This window comes from Ochotona princeps, chromosome 24, assembly GCF_030435755.1.
Source record: "Ochotona princeps isolate mOchPri1 chromosome 24, mOchPri1.hap1, whole genome shotgun sequence".
NCBI classification, from domain to species: Eukaryota; Metazoa; Chordata; class Mammalia; order Lagomorpha; family Ochotonidae; genus Ochotona; species Ochotona princeps.
In genome coordinates, this window is record NC_080855.1 from 1,363,089 (window position 1) to 1,383,110 (window position 20,022).

General features: G+C 38.7%; 2 protein-coding genes across 2 annotated transcripts in view; one reads left to right on the forward strand and one right to left on the reverse strand.

Annotated features, from left to right (window-relative positions):
* LOC131483227 (cytochrome P450 3A6-like) overlaps positions 1-20,022 on the forward strand; it is a gene marked incomplete at its 5' end in the record, with an annotated part of 387,281 nt that overhangs the window by 262,792 nt on the left and 104,467 nt on the right. The window lies entirely within an intron of this gene.
* LOC131483218 (cytochrome P450 3A6-like) overlaps positions 1-20,022 on the reverse strand; it is a 43,324-nt gene that overhangs the window by 10,006 nt on the left and 13,296 nt on the right. Inside the window, 5 exon segments of the mRNA XM_058680730.1 lie at positions 8,495-8,643; positions 10,535-10,623; positions 10,963-11,076; positions 15,597-15,696; positions 18,917-18,969. Coding sequence (XP_058536713.1) covers positions 8,495-8,643; positions 10,535-10,623; positions 10,963-11,076; positions 15,597-15,696; positions 18,917-18,969 — 505 coding nt within the window.

Here is a 20,022-nt window from a genome sequence, read left to right on the forward strand (position 1 = left end):
TGTGAGATCTAGGCCTGGATTGGACAAGGTGAGAAACTTTGGAAACTCCGCTGGTGGGCCATAGTTCTGGCTATTGAGCACATGTTTCAGGCCTGGTAAATGGGCATGCTTCCCATGGTAGCTCCACCCACTGAGAAGTGTGTGGGATGGTTTTGAAAGACCATGGAAGAGGCAGGGCCAAGCAAACCTTAACGCAATGACAAGTACAAAATCTATGCGGGAGTTTGGATCATGCCAGGCTTGGCTATCATACCTACCAGTTTGCATGAGGCAGAGATGGGAACAGACTGAGCAAGGCCTGGATGCAGCACTGCCTACAGGAGTTGGGAGTAAGGCCAGCCAAGTCAGGCTAGGCTACAGCATCTGAAGGCAAAACGCAAGACAGGGGAGGCTGTATACCAAACTAGGCCAGAGCAACCAGTGGCATGCACATTATCTGTGCCTGGGAACAAACCTGGTTGTGGAGTGAAGAGGACACCAAGGCTAAGTAGGGACATAATTGGTGAGTGCAAGGTTTCAGTGGGGGCTGTAATCTGGTCTGGACATGGCTGCAATGTACTTCGGCAAGGGTGTGGACCATTATGGTGTATGACACACTAGATTACAATCCAGAACCCACTGGTGCTAATGAGAACCAGGGTGGGTGAAGGACAGCCACGTGTGAGCTATGCCTGGGTGTGGACCAGGCTTTGGTGGCCCAAGCACCCAGCAATAAGAATCTACGTGTGTGAGGTCAGCTCAGGAAAGGCCACTGTTCCTGTTAGGACAGGATGTGTTTTAAGTCGGCTGGGCATGGACCCACCAGTATGTGAGAGACCTGACACTGGGACAGTATCTGATGGAGGGGCTTGGGGAACTACTCTCTTGGTACACAGTCCCTGCAGGTAAGCACAAGATTCAACTCAGGATGCAGGCAAGACCAGGCCAGTTTATGGCTCAGGTCTGGGGCAAGCCAGGATGGGCCAGTTCATATCACCCTCTGGCGAATCTGAGCACAAGAAAGTGGTGTGGGTTGGACAAGTTGGGCCACAATACCAGCCAGTTCACATTATGGCTGGGACTGGAGGAGGTAAGCAAGGCTGAGCCATGGTAGAACACCTACTGGCAAATGTCGATGTGAGGGGCCCATGCTAGACTGGAAAACATTTAAAGCAATGAAGAAGAACATCACATAGTGATCAAAGAATCCAAACAGCAAGAAGAGATCAACTGACAGGTTTATTAGGATCTTATTTTTTTTATTCCTAAATTTAATTGTTTTTCTCTCTTACTTTTCTTTGCTAGTCGGGGTAAAACAGTGCTTTGCTCAACTTCTTTTAAAATAATGGCTTGTTCCTAAGAACCAGGACTGGAGGCAGGTCTGGCTAGACAGGTGCTGATACCCACTGGCCAGAGTGTGGTGTAGAGGGTGGAGTAGGCTGAGATGAGCCAATTATGTGTACAAGAGCTGAAGGGAAGATAAGACAGACTGGACCAATCCATCGCACAGGCTGACAGACACAGAAACTAGGGCTCGGGTCCAGCTCAGAGGAAGTTTTGTAGGTCACTCTGAGAGGACTGCAGTTCCCAATGGTATACATGAGGGCTGACTATGTGGAGGACAGGGTTGCAGTGAGCCACAGCACCCATTCTTTTGTGTAAGCAATGGGGCTGGAGATAATCAAGCTGGTGGAATAGGGTCATGACACATTGAAATAGACAGAGAAATATTAGCCAGCATCAAGCAGAGAGGGCACCTTCCAGGAAATAGGAGAGGACAGACTAATAGCACAGGGACATTTGGAGACTAATAGACACAGTAAAACAATGAATACAATGGTGTGATGCTGTAGTGACTGAATACACCAGTAGCAATCAGCAAGTGGTGACCTGAACTGCACCAGGAGCCAGAAATCCACCAGGAACCAAGCAAGAGGTGGGGCTCATTGAGAACTCAGGAGGTGAACACAGTCAAAGAATTGCCCAACCTGCTGGTTTGTTTGAGTTGACCAGGAGCAGAGACAGAGCAGCAGAATTCAAATAGGTGGTGCTGGAACAGGGTGTATTTTATAACCTAAGCCCACTAAAGCTGAATTGGGTGCCCTCTTGTGTAGGGAGGCAATGGCTATGGGACAGAACTGTGCATAAACCAAGTTGTAAGTGAACTCATTTCTGGCTCAGTGAACTGCAACGATGTGGCATCCTTCAGGTTTCACCCAAAACAGGTCCAGATAGCCCCCAGACCTAATGGCCAGCAGATGAAAAACTCCACAAGGTTTACCTGAGGTGTCATTTGGTACAGTGTGGCGAAAGCTTTGCCACTGTAGGGACAAGAATGAGCTGCACATATGCTGTCATCTGGGGAATTACATTAACTGAAATTGGGAGAAGCATTCAACAGACAATGGTGCAAAAATAGTGCAGGGTTATAGGAAATAGAGAGTGGTGAGCCGGGAGCTGAGATATGCAGACCATGGTAGAAGTCTAGCATAAGAGCAAAGATATGAGACTAGCTGGAGGAGGTGGCAAACGTAACTGCAAACTAACAACTGTGTACTAACCACAATAAGTAAGGTTGAGTCACAGATCTGTGGGTGACAGAGCTTGGAAATCTGTTCCATGGAGATGAATCTGATAATCAGAAGCAAAATACCCAAGAGCAAAAGACGACACAAAAGCACGAGTTATATTAATGAAGACTTCCCTTCAGAGGAGCAAACACCTTTGCCAACCTCAGGGATCATTGAAGAAGACATCGAGAAAATGGGGGATAACAAGTTCAAAACACTTGCTATAAAGCTTCTTATCAACAACATGAAACACTTAAAGAAGGAGTTTAAGCAGTTTAAGGAATATGTTACACAGGAAATAGAGCAGCAATGAATCAAGTGAAAGCAGATATATCAGAAATTAAGAAAAGATTGAAGCAAATTAAAAGTACAGTGGAGAATCACCAAACTGGAATGAAGGAAGCAGAAGAGCAGAAGAAAGAATTGCAGAATTGGAATATATTTGCTTTCAGCAAGGGGAAGCAAACAGACAGTTGCAAGCAAAGCTGGGTCAAGCTGAAAAATGTATTCAAAAACTGAAAGACATTATTAAAAGGACAAATATAATTATTATGAGAGTACCAGAAGGTACAGAAAGAGAAGCTGGGTTTAAAAAACATATTTTAGATATAATAAAGGAAATCTTGCATAATCTGCAGAAAGAAATGGGAAATAACATTCTGGGAGGGCACAGAACTCTGAACAGGGTTGAATAAAAGCAATCTTCACCATGACACATGGAAATCAAGCTCTCTTCAATTGAACCTAAGGAAAAAATCTTTAAATATGCTAGTGCAAATAATCAATTGACATACAGAGGAATGGCAATTAAATTGACAGCTGATCTCTCACAGGAAACTCTACATGCCAGAAGAGAATGTAGCAACATATTCCAGATTCTAAAAGCAAAGAATTGTCAGCCCAGGATAATGGTCACAGCAATGTTGTCCTTTGTATTTGAAATGAAATAAAAATTCTTCCACAATAAATAAAAGTTAAACAAATATGCCTCTTCCAAACCTGCGCTACAAAGGCTAGTTAAAGATGTTCTCTTGACAGAAAAATAGAAATAGCCCCACCAAAATGAAAGACAAATGTGAAGAACATCACAGTAAAAAAACAATAGACTAAATCAATGAAGAACCCATTGCTAAAATGACAGGACCACATTGCCACCTATTTATATTCACTCTGAATGTAAATGGTTTAAACTCATTAAATATCATAGAGAAGTAGATTGAATTAAAAACACAAAATCCATCTATTTGTTACCTACAGGAGATACATCTCACCAACAAAGATCAATGGAAACTAAATCTCATGGATTTTGTTGTTTTAATTTCATTTCCTCAAAACACTTTTTTTTTCTCATTAAATTCTTTAGCGAGTCAGGTCATACAGTAGTATCATTTTCTTCATGATGGCTTTTTATTTCGTTTTTTTATTTCTTCAGCAACACATTAGTCATGCAGTAGCATGCTACTTAACATCATGGTGTTTTTAATTTCTTCTATTCTTCCTGTTGTTGATTTTGTTTTGTGGCTTTTCACTTAGGGGTGTTTACACTAACTGTGTAGTGGAGAATGACATGTTTAGATGTGAGGATACGGTGCAGTATGCAACTCTACTTCTAGATCGAGAATGCACTCCTAGTGAAACTGTTGAAAATGTACCTTGATAATGGGATGCTGTTCATGCTCACAGTGATGGATTTGTGACAGTCTATTATGTACTATGCTGTTGTAATGCTATGGGGGACCTCAGTGGGTGGGGTGGGATTAGGAATCGGGATAATGGAAATCCTAGGGCTGATGGAACTGTATCATAAAATGATAATAATAAGAAAAATAAAACATAAATAATTAAATAAAACTGAAAAATAAAGGGGCCTCAAGATGGATCTGACCTAGTAATTGCAATTATCAGTGTGATCATAGGATGATATGGGTGAAACAAAAACATGTACCCTTATAAGTGGACACACACAGAAGAGTTTGGTCTGATACCACATGGGACAAGAGTATTTCAAGGATCCCAGAGCAAAACTGCTAGACTCATAACTCCAACCATGGGGAGAGCAGCAGTACCAGTGGTCTGTCAATGGAGTGCATGTGTCCCAATTGGGTCTCCTCAGTGACTTTGACAGAACATTGGACAACAAATTCAGAAGCACATGGAGGATATATCAGGTCATTGGAGCCTACGGAGGACACCTGGTATCAGAGCAGAGGAAAGTGTTCAGAACAAACGGGTCGACTACCCCAGTGAAGCATGACAGCACATATCAGAGCCAGCGGGATCTTAGAGGTGGAATGTGCCAACCAATGAACCTTGGAAAGATATCCTAATCTTTGCATCTGTGAGATCAATGTTGAAACCTCTTGAGCAGAACCCTTGAGGCATGCTCCAATTCAAGGATTTTGCAATGTCATCGGGTGCCATGCCCCATTCCTTGGGTACTGAGGTGTTTTGGAGGCTGGATGTGGCTTCTCCCTTTACTTTCTCCTTCCCCATATACAGGAAGAAGGAGGGGAAAATGTGGACACAATGGTTTCACCCATTTTGCCCTGATTCTACACGTTTTCTACTTCAATTGACTTATACACATCACCAAAAACCTTTTTAAAAAATAAAAATAAAAACTGCTCATTCCTGCTGCAAGTTTCAATTTATTTTGATGTGATTTTTTATCATTTCCTGCTTCCTGTTCACTTTTTCCTTTTTAATAATCCTTGAGATGCTTTATCAGGTCATTTATTCAAAATATTTTGACTGCTTTGTAAGCATCTCATGTTTTAAATGTCCCTTTTAATGCTGTTTTGGACACATTTAATGAGTTGTGATATTTTTTTATTTTCTTTTTTTCAAAGTCTTTTTTTTTTCTCCAGATTTATTCAGTGATACATAGGCCACATAGTAGCATATTCTCTTCAAAAAAGTTTTTATTTTCTTTTTCATTTATTCAATTTCACGTTGGTCATTTAGTAGCATGTTATTTAACTTCATGGTGTGAATTTTGTCTATTTCTCCTGTTCTTGATTTTGCTACGGCTTTTCATTAAGGGCATATTTAATAACTAGGTCATACAGACTTTCATGAACAGGAGTCAAGATACAATGCAGTATGCAACTCTACTTTCAAATTACAAATGGACTTCCAATGAAACTGTTAAATATATCTTGACAATAGGATGATGGCTGTCTGCCATTCTCCATACCTACAATGTCAGGATACACTTAAATAACAGAATGATGGACAGTTTATGATAGAATATACTATTGTAATACTAAAAGGTGTATTAATGAAGGGAAGGTGATTTAGGAGGTGGGAGAGGAAATCCCAGAACTAATGGAACTGTATCATAAAATTAATTAATTAAAAATACTTGGAAGAATATAAACTTCCAGATTCATACTATGAAACTAATATTACTCTGATAATAACATTAGATATCAAGGCCTGTGCAGTGGCAACCTGATCAATAATCTGTCTGCAGATTAAATGACTCAATTGAGCCTGGCAGAATAGCCTAGTGACTGAAATCCTTGCCTTCCATAAGCCAGGATCCGATATTGTCACCAGTTCGTATTCCTGCTGCTCCTCTACCCATTCTTGCTTGTGGCCTGGGAAGGCGGTAGAGGTATCCCAATGCCTTGGGACCCTGTACCTGCATGGGAATCCAGGGAAGAAGCTCCTGGCATCTGGTTTTGGATCGGCTCAGCCCTTGCCGTTATAGTCACCAGTGTAGTGAACAAGTGCATGGACAATCTTACTTTCTGTCTTTCCTCCTTTCTGTAAATCTGATTTTGGAATAAATACATGAATCTCTGCAACAGCCAGAAAAGGATGTTGACTACTGTCTTCAGATTAACTTAACTCCAGATGTTATGGCTACTTAAGAAGAAATTGGCATATGGAAATCACTCTTTCATAACTCCCAGTTTCAACATACAGAAAGCTATAAGCTCACAGCAAATGTGGCCTTCTGTATAGACAGAGATCGAAATAACAGAAGTAGAGTCCAGAAGTGAACATTATTTCCATTATTTCCATTATTTCCACTGAATAAAGTGAATGATTTATTTCCATATAACAGAGGGGGCTATTCAGTTCAACATTTAGTGCTGGCACAATTGGATAGACACAGACAAAAAGAAAAGAGTCAGACCCTTATTTATTATTCTGTACAAAGCTAATTCGAATAACTGGCACCTTGTTCTGAGAAATTAAGTCATTTTTTGCAGCAGAGGCATCTCATATGGGTTCTGGTTCAAGCTCTGGCTGCACCAGTTCTGATCTAGGCTCCTGCTTATGTACCTTGGAAATGCAGCACAAAATGGCACAGGTTCTCAGGCCCCTGCACCATTTAAAGACACTCATGAAGCTCCTATTCCTGGATTTGGCTTTGTCCTGCCCCCAGCACTCGAGGCAATTTGGGAAATAAGCCATATCAGAGATGAAAAATTCTCTCTCATCCCTCATTCCCACCTCTACATGCAACCTCACTCACCATCTCTATAACTCTGCCATCCAAATCAATAAAAATAAACCTTACATGCATCAACCATTATACAACAGCTATAAATGCATCAATAGATATAAAACTATACAATTCTAGCATAAAAGCCATGAGGGTTGAGTTCATGGTTTCAGACTTGGCAATGGATTCTTAGAATTGATACCCAAATCACAAGCAATAAAAGGAAGTACATAAATCATACATTACCAAAACTTAATCATTTGCACTTACACAGCTACCATCTATATAGGTAAAAGATACCCACAGAACAGGAAAAAGTAGGATGCTGCACCCTTTGCCATTTCTGTAGCTGCAGGATCAAGATATATTTATGTAGCACAATGAGTGCCATATCATTGCTTATTAATCAATATATTATTGCAGTAATATATGGGAAATCAGAGGAGTGGGGATTTGAAAAGGGGGTAAAAGAAATTCAAGATCCTATGGAATTGTATTATAAGGTAAAAATTATTTAGAAATTAATAATGTTGCAATAAACAAAAATGGTTCACACACAGAAACTGTCAAGAGTGGTAAAAGATAAAAATCAGGAGAAATCTTACAAACTATTTGTAAAGAGAATATATCTAAAATATAAAGATTTCTTGCAACTCAAAAACACAGAAAAAATAATTCAAATAGAATGGCACTGGAAATTGAGTAGACAGTTACTGAGAGAAGACATGAAAATGGTAAATGATGGTTAATGTGATTATCAATTTGAGGATGAACATTTAAAACAACATGGGTTATGAATTCTATTTATGAGAAATGCTATATGATGAAAAAGATGGAAGAGTCAAGCACTGGCAAGGAAGAGAAAAAAAATTGGAACCGTGCATACGCCAGGTGAGAAGTCAAAATCATACAGGTATTATGGAAAACCCTTGAAAGTTACTGAATTAGCTAAATAGAATTATTGCCACTAATTCTACTACTGAACTTATATTCAAAAGATTGAAATGGATATAAAATCACAATTTTAACATAAATTTTCAAACAATGAACACAGTTTTCAAGCAAACACAATAACAATTTCAAATGTCCAACAACAAATCAATCCATTGATAAAAAGTATTGAAAGTTACATAATAGAATAATATTACTTGCTGCTATGTGGAAATGATGTTACGACACACACATTCACGTAGAAAAAAATTGAGAACCTAACAATGATTGAAATAAGCCAATCACAAGGGAACATGTATTACACGATTCCATTTGAACACAATAAAGGAAATAGTCAATTTATGAAGATAAAAGATTAGTGATACAGGGGGTAAGGAGTGATGAGACAAGGAATAGAATTGCTGGAGTGACAAAAATATTCTAGAATTGGTGACAATGATAACTTAACTGTACATTTAAAACAGATACATTGTTGCTTCTGAATTATTTCTCAAAGACATATTTTCAGAAGAGGAAGAAATGGTGCAATACTTACTAACTGAGAAAAGTAAAGGACTAAACAAATTAAGATTTAATAGCCTCCTGAGATTTTTCAAGAAGGGATCCTGTGGGTTTCTAAGGGAATCAATGTTCACTCCAAACGATGTTGCAGTGATCACATCCATGCTGTATGCCTCAAAGATTCTGTGGAGAGAGATACAAGGACAATTAAAACCAGCACCTACTTGCCATTCTTGAGCCACACATGCAGCAGGAAGTGCTGAGAAAGCACATGTCAAGCACAACAGGCAGACAGCCAAACAATTCCTGGACCACATCCGGAGGCAGGCATTGAGGCTCAGTGGCTTAGGTTTAGTAAGCACATATCACCGGTCAGAATTCTGCTTCAAATCCAGCCGACCACACATCTGATCTAGCTTCGTGCTAACACATCATGGGATGCAGAAGATGGTAGGTTAATAGCTTGGTTCTGTATCACACATGCAGGACATGCATGAGTTCAAACAACCTAGCATGGTGAACTAGCAAATGGAAGATCTCTCTCTTTCTTTCTCTCTCTCTCTCTCTCCCATCGAGATAAACATCTTTATAAAAAATAGAACTACCACCTAGATCATCAGAATGATCAGTACTACTATCACTCACATTCAAGCATATCAAGGGTGAAAGATACAATTGTCTTTGCCCTGGGTAGCAGGGACTATAGTAAAATTAAAGATGCATCTAAGCTCAAACAGATTTAAAGACCATAATCACACAGGTTACAGAACTCTGTGCTGTATTTGGATGTAAGACCTAAGCTTTAGCAGGATAGCTGGAATAATTCACTCTTCCCTGGGAGTCATGAAGGTGGCGCTCATCCAGGTCTTGCCTCACCTTAGAAACTATCTGGAAAGATGATTTTTTTCTAACACATTACTAAATATCAACACTCTGATCTCAATTACAGAACAATCAATCCTTCCCTCCATTCATTAACAAAGCTCTAAAATACACCCTCTTTTCCATCTCCAGAATCTGAGGTGGCCCTGAGGGTAGAACTCCCTTCAAAAGGTAAACCAAAGGAAAACTGTGGTTAAATTAAATATGATAACTCTCCATTTAACTTATTGACAAGAAGAATTCATAATTGTGTGAAATGCTATCTGCTTCTCCAAGAATTCATAGTTTACAAAGCCTACTCATGAATAATTCAAAGTTAGCCCATACTGATTGGGAGAGCAATTATTACAAAGTAAGGCTGCTAATTTGGATGCCATATTCCATATGTTAGTCCTCTGTCCAAATAGCAGCTCCAATAATAAATTCCAGTGAATGCATTTCTTGGAGATACCATGTAGTAAGTCAGGCATTTGTGTCATTCCACCCCCCACGTGAGACTAGATTGAATCCCTAGCTCTTGGTTTAAGCTTAATTAATCCCTAGTTGTTGCAGATATTTAGGATCAGGAGACAGAATATATCTCGTTCTAGGCCTCTGATCACAACAAATAAATATACATATATAAAGAAATAAATATTCAATGTTAGATAACAAATTATTTTGTTGCCATCCCCCAAAGACTTTTCTGGGCCTTCTCTCTCCACATATTCAAGAAATTTGAAGTAAAAGATATACTTCAACATTAGCATTTTTCTAATATAATCAGCAATTCCATGAAGGCATTTTGGTTCTTCCTACACACACACTGGGACTCTCCCGGCATAGACCCTGCTTCCCAAAATGTACCAAATTCTTCCCCTAGTTCACAATCCCAATTCCATACCATCTTAAAAAAAAAAAAAAAAACACTTCAACAAAATCATGTTCCTTCTTTCTACACATGAATTTTGTCTCTCAAATAGCCAAAGTGACAGCCAAGCTGGTAACTGTATTTTGTGCTCTATTCCAAGAAAACCCAGTCTGTTCCCAACTACCTCTGTGTTGTATGTGAACCTTTCTGGTTGAATCACTGGAGTTGTAACACAACATAACCACTTCTGTATGCTCACTGTAAGGATTCCAGAAAAGAAATTTTAACTCCATGCCATACACTGAAAGAGACCTGAATCCCCACAAATACATTACTACTTACTCTTTCAAGTTGACGGGCTTGCCTTTCTCTGCTTCCTGACTCAGGTTTTTCACCAACACATCTCCATAATGGGAAATGATGGGTAACATCTAAGTATACACACAACACCAGCCACAGTGAGATTCAGAGATCCAAGTCACAAAAGGAAATAGTTTTCTAATGCAAGCAGAAGTGATATAATGTCTAAATATATACCACATAATTCACTGTAAAAGCAAATATTCAAGTCAAAAGGATTGGATTACCAAAACAGAGGTAGCTCACCAACATTTTTAATAAATGACATTCTCTCCTATGGTATAAACACAAGAGGTCATTTTAAGCAATCTTGGGCCCAGTGAATTTCCCCTTCAACTGGACTAGGATTTTCTTTCCAATTGTTCCCAGTTTCAGTTAAGTTTCTAATTAAACATATACTAATTTCTTACCTCCTTGAGTTTTCCACTAGTGAAGGTTGGAGACACCAGTGTTCTAAGTCTCTTCCATTCTTCATCCTTAGAATTGGTGAGGGCATTTTTCATAATTCCCACTGGCCCAAAAGACTAAAATTCAAATAAACACATTTTGTCCAGCATAAGTTCTGAAGACCATCACTGTTGTAAATGTTTATTACACACACATCAGCCATATCAAAGTATTTAGTAGAAGTCTACCAGTAGGAATGCTAAGATTATGTGCTCAATAAATATTATTTCAAATGCCTAGCCTCATAAGAGAGTTGATGTGCTGTGGTCTGAGGCATTTATTTCCTTTGTCCTATAAAAAAATCAGTTTGTCATATATCAGATAATCTGTCATTCCAGGAGACTAAACAGAAGAAAAGAAATGAATTGCTGGTGGACATCCAGATGGACAAAAAATCCTGTATGTTTCTTTGAAACAATTTTGTTTTCCACTCTGCCCTACTCTATACACAAAAACATGCACATGAACAACAACTGATAAAAGAAGAGAACTTTCCTTAAAAAGTAAAAATGCATTGGGCCCGGTGGCATGGCCTAGCGGCTAAAGTCCTCGCCTTGAAAGCCCCGGGATCCCATATGGGCGCCGGTTCTAATCCCAACAGCTCCACTTCCCATCCAGCTCCCTGCTTGTGGCCTGGGAAAGCAGTTGAGGACAGCCCAATGCATTGGGACACTGCACCCGCGTGGGAGATCCGGAAGAGTTTCCAGGTTCCCAGCTTCGGATCGGCACGTACCGGCCCGTTGCGGCTCACTTGGGGAGTGAATCATCGGACAGAAGATCTTCCTCTCTGTCTCTCCTCCTCTGTGTATATCTGGCTGTAATAAAATGAATAAATCTTTAAAAAAATAAAAATGCATTTCATTTAGGTATAGTTATTCTACTTTGAGATATTTATTCCCTCCAAACCAGGAAATCATAGCATCAAACAAAGAACTAAGCACTGAAATCCTGTTATTCACAGCACAATGGATGGAATGGAAGCTTATTATATTAAAACCAATAAACATTACACATAAAAGCAAACACCAAATGTTTCTCTCATGTGTAGAAATTTTATAACACATTCTGAACAAAAAGGAGGGATTACTGCAGGCTTTGAAGCACTGCAAGAGGAAATAGAGAAGAATGTTGAATGGCGGGCACCATAACACTGTTTTGTAGTAAGATTCATCATCTGATACAGAGGGACACATCTATACTTCACAACAAAATCTGTTTTTATTGAATGAAACACTGAAAGAGAAGAACTCAAAGGCCCTCGCATAAAGAAAAATATAAGGAAACAGAAGAAAAAGTGTCAGTGGGACCCCATAACTGCACCTACTGTGTTATTTATGATCCAGATCCCTGCTAATGGCAGAGGAAGGCAAAGGAGGATGACCAAAGTGTTTTGGTTCCTGCATCCATGTGGAAAATCAAGCAGAAGCTCCTGGCTCTGAGCTTCAGAAGGGCCAAACTCTGGCCATTGCAGTAATTTGGGAGTGAACCAATGAACGGACACTCATGCTGTAAGTCTCACTGTTACTCTCTTTCACCCTCTGTTTCATTCTTTTTCTCCTGCCACCATCTTTTTCAGTAACAGGTTTCTGGTATGTTTAAATGAAAAATCATTTAACGAGGCATATGTCACCAGTTGAGGCACAGAACACTGTTGGGAGGGGTGTGCAGAGAAATCCTCCATACGTGCTTGCAATGAAAGAAACAAGACTGGATTTGAACTGTAATACTGCAGTAAGGTGGAGCAAACCACCATGGGGAGGGGATGGGGAAACATCAGAGCCTATGAAATGATGTTATAAAATGAAATGCAACAAAAAAAGAAAAATCATTTAGAAAATAAAAGACTAAACATGTTAACATATAAACATGTTAACTACCTGATCAGTTGATTCTACATTTATTGAAATATCATACTAAAATTTTAAAATGTACTAGATGTAACCAAAAACATACTTTTTATGATCATTTTTTAAATGTAGATAATACCTCTGAGACTACAAACCTGTTGTGAGGCCAGTATTTGAAACTGCATGCTAACCCTCATTCATTGCAGTTCTGACATCCTATATCAGCTCTCACATGCTATAGCAGCATTCTGATCCAGCTTCCTGCATATACCCGAGAGACACAGCAGTGAATGATGAAGTCATCTGGTGCCTGCACTTATATGGGAGACCCAGAAGAAGCTCATGGATCTGAGCTTTGGTCAAATTTGCTCTGGCCATTGAAGCCGTGCATAGAGTGAACCAGTAAATAAGAGACTTCCCTCTCCTACTCAACTACTTTCTCTGTAAAGTCTGCACTTCAAATAAAAAATAAATAGATCTTTAAAAAATAAACTAATTTGGGGCCCGGCGGCATGGCCTAGTGGCTAAAGTGCTTGCCTTGAAAGCCCCGGGATCCTATATGGGCGCCAGTTCTAATCCCGGCAGCTCCACTTTCCATCCAGCTCCCTGCTTGTGGCCTAGGAAAGCAGTTGAGGACGACCCAAAACTTTGGGACACTGCAACCTGCGTGGGAGACTTGGAAGAGGTTCCAGGTTCCTGGCTTCGGATCGGTACATCACCGGCCGTTGCGGTCACTTGGGGAGTGAATCATCAGATGGAAGATCTTCTTCTCTGTCTCTCCTCCTCTCTGTATATCTGACTTTGTAATAAAAATAAATAATTTTCTTAAAAAAATTTAAAAAATAAACTAATTTGCTATTCTGAAGAAATACTGAGATTGTATGGAAGTCCATTTGTCTCACTATCACCACAAGGAGAAAAGGAAAAAGAGAATTATATCGACCATCTTCAGACTGGCCTGGCAATTCAAAATTCTAGGAAACATTTTCCAACTTGTAAAGCTATACTTTGTTTTAAAATGAACATTTCCAATAATTATGCATAAAAAACCTAAAGTACAGAAATACAGGTAAATTTCCTCAACTTAATTAAGAAAAAAAGAAAACATGCTGTTATATAAGAAAGAACAGAAGTCTTTCAGTCGGTACACAGTGTAATGAGGAAACTCAATGTTTCCCATTCCCATCAGAATACAAGAATAATGCACAGAAATCACCTTCATGTAAAAACTTATGAGACAACATGCAAATACAATTGCAGTCACTTCTGATCAAAATAAACAATTTACGTAGAAAGTTTAACAGATACAGATATAGATGCGGATATAGATATATAGAGATAAATAGATGGATAAATAGATAAATAGATAGATAAATAGAATATATATACTGATAGCCATATGTTAATGAAAGGAATTCAAGAAACCTAACACAGTGGAGGGGCATGCTACGGTCATAGACTGACAGACTCACAACTCTAACGACACAGACTCTTACACAGTTCATCTGTGGTTTGTTATAGATAAAAATGAACTATTCTTAACTTTGTATGGAATGATAAGAGAACAAGAAAAGCTAAGCCAGTTTTGAAAAATAAAGTGGGAGAATTCACTCTACATGTTAAGTGTTATTATGGAGCTACTATCACCAAGACACTATGGTATTATTGGAGAATTAGACAAAGTGATCAGTACAACAGAACAGATGATGAAACCTAGACCCAGACAATCACTCCTAACTGATTTTCAAAGGTGATAAAGCAATTTGAGGATGTGAGTGAAGGAGTGTTGAAACAATTGGGTAGCACATAGTCCAAAATTAACTCTAGTCTAAACCTCAAATGTGACATAAATATTAGGTCAAAATAGATTATATGCATAAAGCATACTCATAAAATCATAAGAAAAAAAAGTCCTAGGCAAATAATTTTTAGATTTGATATCAAAAGCATAATGAACAAAAGGCATGCATGAGTCATTTTGTTATGAGTTCATTCTTGTATCCCAGGGCCCTAATGAAGGTACAATGAGAACTAGATCTTTGTTATTTATGGGCAGTACAAACAATAGTGAGAAGAGGGACATTGCTTCCTACATGGTTGGAAGACACTCCAGCGGCTACATGATGGACTTGGGAAAATTCATGCAAGGCACACGTTGTGAGACTGGAGGGGATAAAAGAGGAGAGGAGAGAGAACTTGGGGGAGAGAAAAGAGAGACTCCAGTGCCAACTAAACTTTATCAAAAAAAAAGTTTAAGAAATTAAAATTTAAATAAATATTTTTTCCTTTCAACTTTGAAAAAATAAAATGAACATTAGGCAAAATATAAATAAAAAAAGTAAAAATCCCTATAGGGAATCTGTTACAGTAATGGATGAGATACATGTTGTGGCTCCAACAAAATAGTAACAGGGAGTCTGTAATGAAAGAATTCTGATCTTGTTTGTGCTGCTAGTTACACAAATCTACATATGTGTTCCATGTGGTTAGCTACATGTGCACACACACACACACCGAGAGAGAGAGAGAGAGAGAGAGAGAGAGAGAGAGAGAGAGAAGAGAAACATGAAATCTGACCTGAGTGATGTTTGTTCTCTACTTGCCACTGGAGAAATAAACTAACTACAAAATGAAATGAAAAACAAAATGAAACACTAATGAAACTTCCCTGGTAATTTTGTTACTATATAATATCTAAGAATGGAAGCCTAACAATTAATACTTAAACTTGAATAATGAGCAATACCTACCCGTCGGTTTGTGAAGCTGGAGTAACATTCTTTCAGCAGCACTTTTTTCGTCATCTCTGGATCAGTGATGACCAGCACAGGCTGCCGACCCTCAAACAATCTATTATGGTAAAACAGAAATGATTAAACACAGCAAGCCTAATGCAGCAGCCACAGCCAAGCCCAGGAACCACACTTTGATGCTAGTGTCATGTTTCTCATACTCCCTTTGTATAACACAGAACAACATCCCTTTCTGGTTCAAGTTAGAATAGGATGTACAGTAAGATTCCAACCAAGAAGACACACTTGTCTTCATAAAGGCAAGATCACTCAAGAAAAGGAAAATAAATTTAAAAACTAAATAGTTCATTATAAAATCACACATCAGAAATAATACTAGATTGTTGCCACTGTGGCATAGCAATAGAAAACCACCACCAGAAAAGCTGCTCCACATTAGAATCAGCTCCCATGTAGCAGCCTGGGAAAGTAGCAGAAGATGGCCCATGAGTTTGAGGCCCTGACACCTATGTGGAAGACTGAATAAGCTTCCTAGCTCCTGGCCTTCCTTGGTCTCATACAAGCTATTTGGCCACACAGCGAGTGAAATCCCAGAAGGAAAAATCTCTCTCTGTTTCTCTCTGCCATTATGATTATGAAAACATAATCAGTAAACATTTTGAAAGAATTTTAGAGCATTTTTTAGATCTAGGTTCAGAGAACTTAAAAAAGAAGAGAATTTCAAATTTGTCTACGTAAAAGATAAGCTGAATTTGAGGTAAAGCTTCAACTCATGCATAGTTTGTTTATCATATATATTTTCAACAAACCCTTTTGCAATATCATATATTTCATTATTTTTTTCAATTTCTTGTTTTGTTATTTTATGATACAGTCCCATAAATGCTTAGATTACTCTTCCACTATATTACTATGCCAAAGTCCTTCATAAACAGTCACAAGTCCAACATTCTGCTATGTAAGTATCCTGATATTATATGTATAAATAGTAGCAGATAGTCCAGCATCCTATTGGTATGGTATATGTAACTCTTTCATTGTGAGTCCATCTGTGATTTTGAACTTGAGATGCATACTACATTGTGTCTTTATGTCTGGATAAGATTGTCTCTCTTACATAGCTACTATACATACTTTTAAATGAAATCCATTAAACAAGATTAAGAACAGGAAGAAAAACAAAAAATTTGCAACAGCATGAAGTCAAATAAAGGAGTGAGCCTTTCCCTACTAGTGATGATGGTAATCAGTCACCACATCCTATACTGCGCTGGCAGAGTTCAATTTGAAGATCCAACCCCAGATTCCATATTATGCCAAAGAAGATCCTGAGGTGCAGAAGGTGATCACACAGGTGGTTGATTCCTGTCACCCCCATGGGAGATCTGGAATATGTTCCTGGCTCCTTCCACCTACCACCCATTATCCGCAACCAGACAAACCCTAGCATTCCTTGGCATTGGTGGCATGAAACAATAAATGGCAGAGACGCTCTTCTCTCTTTGAGTCTCTCAATTTTTAAAAATGATATTATGCAAGTAAAACACAAAGGCAAGTGAATCACTTAAGACTAACAAATATTAAGGGGAATTTAAGATTGAGTGAAAAGAGGTCCAGGGATGCATGTTCTCCCATTATAGCAAAACACTTTTGTAGGCCATGTCACCTCAGAAGCCCTTGGACCAGCTCTAAGAGTTTAGTGAGACAAGATCTGAAATTAAAAAAAAAAAAATAGGAAGAGACAAAGTCTTCTCCCATTTCTGCATAGATTTCAAGCCTATCAGTTATACCTCTTTATGAATGCTAAAAATGAAAAGTGTGCCCTGTATGTAATCAAGTATATCAACCCAAGAGAGGACCAAATAGTTTAAATAACCCTATGTTTACTCTATAGATTCAGGAGAAAAAAGCAATTTTTATACTTATCTTTACTAAAACTCTCGGTTTAAATTTTTGAAAACTAAAAAATCATACACTTGCAGAGATTAATACATACATATATGCATATATATTACATAGATATGATGTATATATACAACACATTTACTTGTACCTCTCAATTCTTCTTTCTTTTCTAAAGAGTTCAATTCACTCACTCATTTTTTAAAGGTATATTCTACAAAGAGAGAAGGAATGATGGAAAAGGAAAATTTTCAATCTTCTGATTCACTCCCCAATTGGCCATAAATGCCAGAATTGAGCTGAAGCAAATATGTGAACAGGAGCTTCTTTCTAGTTTCCCATGTGGATCAGGGGCCCAGTTTCTGAGCCTTTCTCCACTGCTTTCCCAAGCAGTCAGCAGAGCATTGGATCAGAAGTACAGCAGCTGGACACACACTGGAGTCTATATAACATGCCAAGACTAATAGGTGGAGGAATAACCATCTATACCATCATGCCAGCTTGACCAATAATCATTCTTTCAAAATCACATATTAAATAAAATCTTTATTAATAGAATTTAGATATTTTGTTAAAAAGAATCAACAGACAGAAGATATGCTATCACACAGACACAAAGGTTAGATACCACATGTTTGCCTTAATTTAAGATGATATGATGTTATGCATAACATGTTATGTATGTTATATGTTGTGTATAAACTAAAAATGAAATGTCAATGAGGTGGTCACAGAATGCGGTTAAGAACTCGCTTTTATTTTTAACATATTGGTTACTCATTACTATGTCAATTAATTCCATAATGATGTAAATTTTTGCTGATGGCATGTTGGAGCTTTTAATTGATCGGGATGATACTCTGCTGGCTCTGTCTTCAAACCAAAGAAGGTCTCCCCAATAAGTAGTTGAACTTGACTGGACAATAAGATGCTGGACTCTATGTTTGGTATATGCATGCAATGAGGGAATCTCAACTGAGCTTGAACTGTGGTTATGCAACAAGGTGGAGGAATCCACCATGGGGGGAGGGTTTGGGGAGGGGTGGGGAGAATCCCAGTACCTATGAAACTGTGTCACAAAATACAATGTAATTAATGAATAAATTTTTAAAAAGCATATTAGAATGTCATGGAAAATGTATTATACTCAATTATTGACCCAAAAGCAGCCAAAATATATAACAACCATGCCGTGTTTGGACTGGGGTCCCTTGGTCAACAACAGCTGAAAAAGTTGATGACCTACAACATTTAAACCAAATTCAGACGCTGACACCTGGGGTGTATGCAGTCCTTGGTAGAACAAGTCTTTACAACTTTACTCTGGATAAGCTTATATCAAAAGGTTCTGAGCTAAGGTTGTCCGTTGTACAGTGAGTACCTCACCAGAATGAGGAAGCTTTCCAAATACTCACCCCCACATATTTCCATATTTTTTATAACATTTCATGTCTAAATCCCACGTGCCCTGTGAAGGGACATGAAATGAAATGTATTATTGTAAACAGAGTAAACTTGATCTCCATTTGAAGTAAACTGAACAAAATGCAATGGCCGCAAGCTTAATGCAGTTATACTTTAATTATCCAGAATCTCCTATTTGCACACACCTGGGAGAAAAAGGGAGAAGACATTTGAAGTGCAGAATTCAAAGGCAATCTTGAGTTTCCCTGAATATTGTGGAAACCCGGTGGCTTAACCTTGTCTACAGACATGATGCAACACTTGTCACTATGAAGAATTTTCCCAGGCCTCTGTGGTCTCCATAAATCTCCTAAACCAGCAAATATTTTCCTCCATAAGCACTTGAGGAAACAGACTTGGGGAAAACTGTGAGGGTCCCAGGGATCCATCCACTCACTTCTCTAAACCTCATAAAATTTCTAGACTTCTGACAGATTTAAGATACTAAAGACACCAGTTAATCTCTTTTTTCTCAAAAATGTAGGCCAGTCTTGGGTATGTTTCTGAGTAAAAAACTGCATCGGTGAAAGAATGCATGTAAACTCACCTACCAGTTTTGGAGCAGAATATGGGCAAAAGGAACAGATATCACCTTTACATGCAGAACCCAGCATATTATTTTTTAAAGATGTTTTTATTATTATTATTATTTTTACAAAATCAGATACACAGAGAGGAAGAACTTCTATCCAATGAGTGACTCCCCAAGTGACCGGATTGGCCTGATCTGAGCCAGTCCAAAGCCAGGAGCCAGGAGCCTCTTCTGAGACTCCCGCATGGGTGCAGGGTCTCAGCGATTTGGACCATATTCTATTGCTTTTACAGGCAACAAGCGGGGAGTTGGATGGGAACCAGAGCCACCAATATTAGTACCAGTGCCCATATGGGATCCCTGCGCTACAAGGCAAGGTCTTTAACCGCTAGGCTACCTAGTTGTGCCCCGACCCAACAATTGATAAATGCACAGGGACAAGCATTCCAGCATAGCAGCTAAGTCATCTCTGTCTCATATTTGAGTATCTGTGTCCCATATCTGGGCCTGCCTCCTCACTTTAAA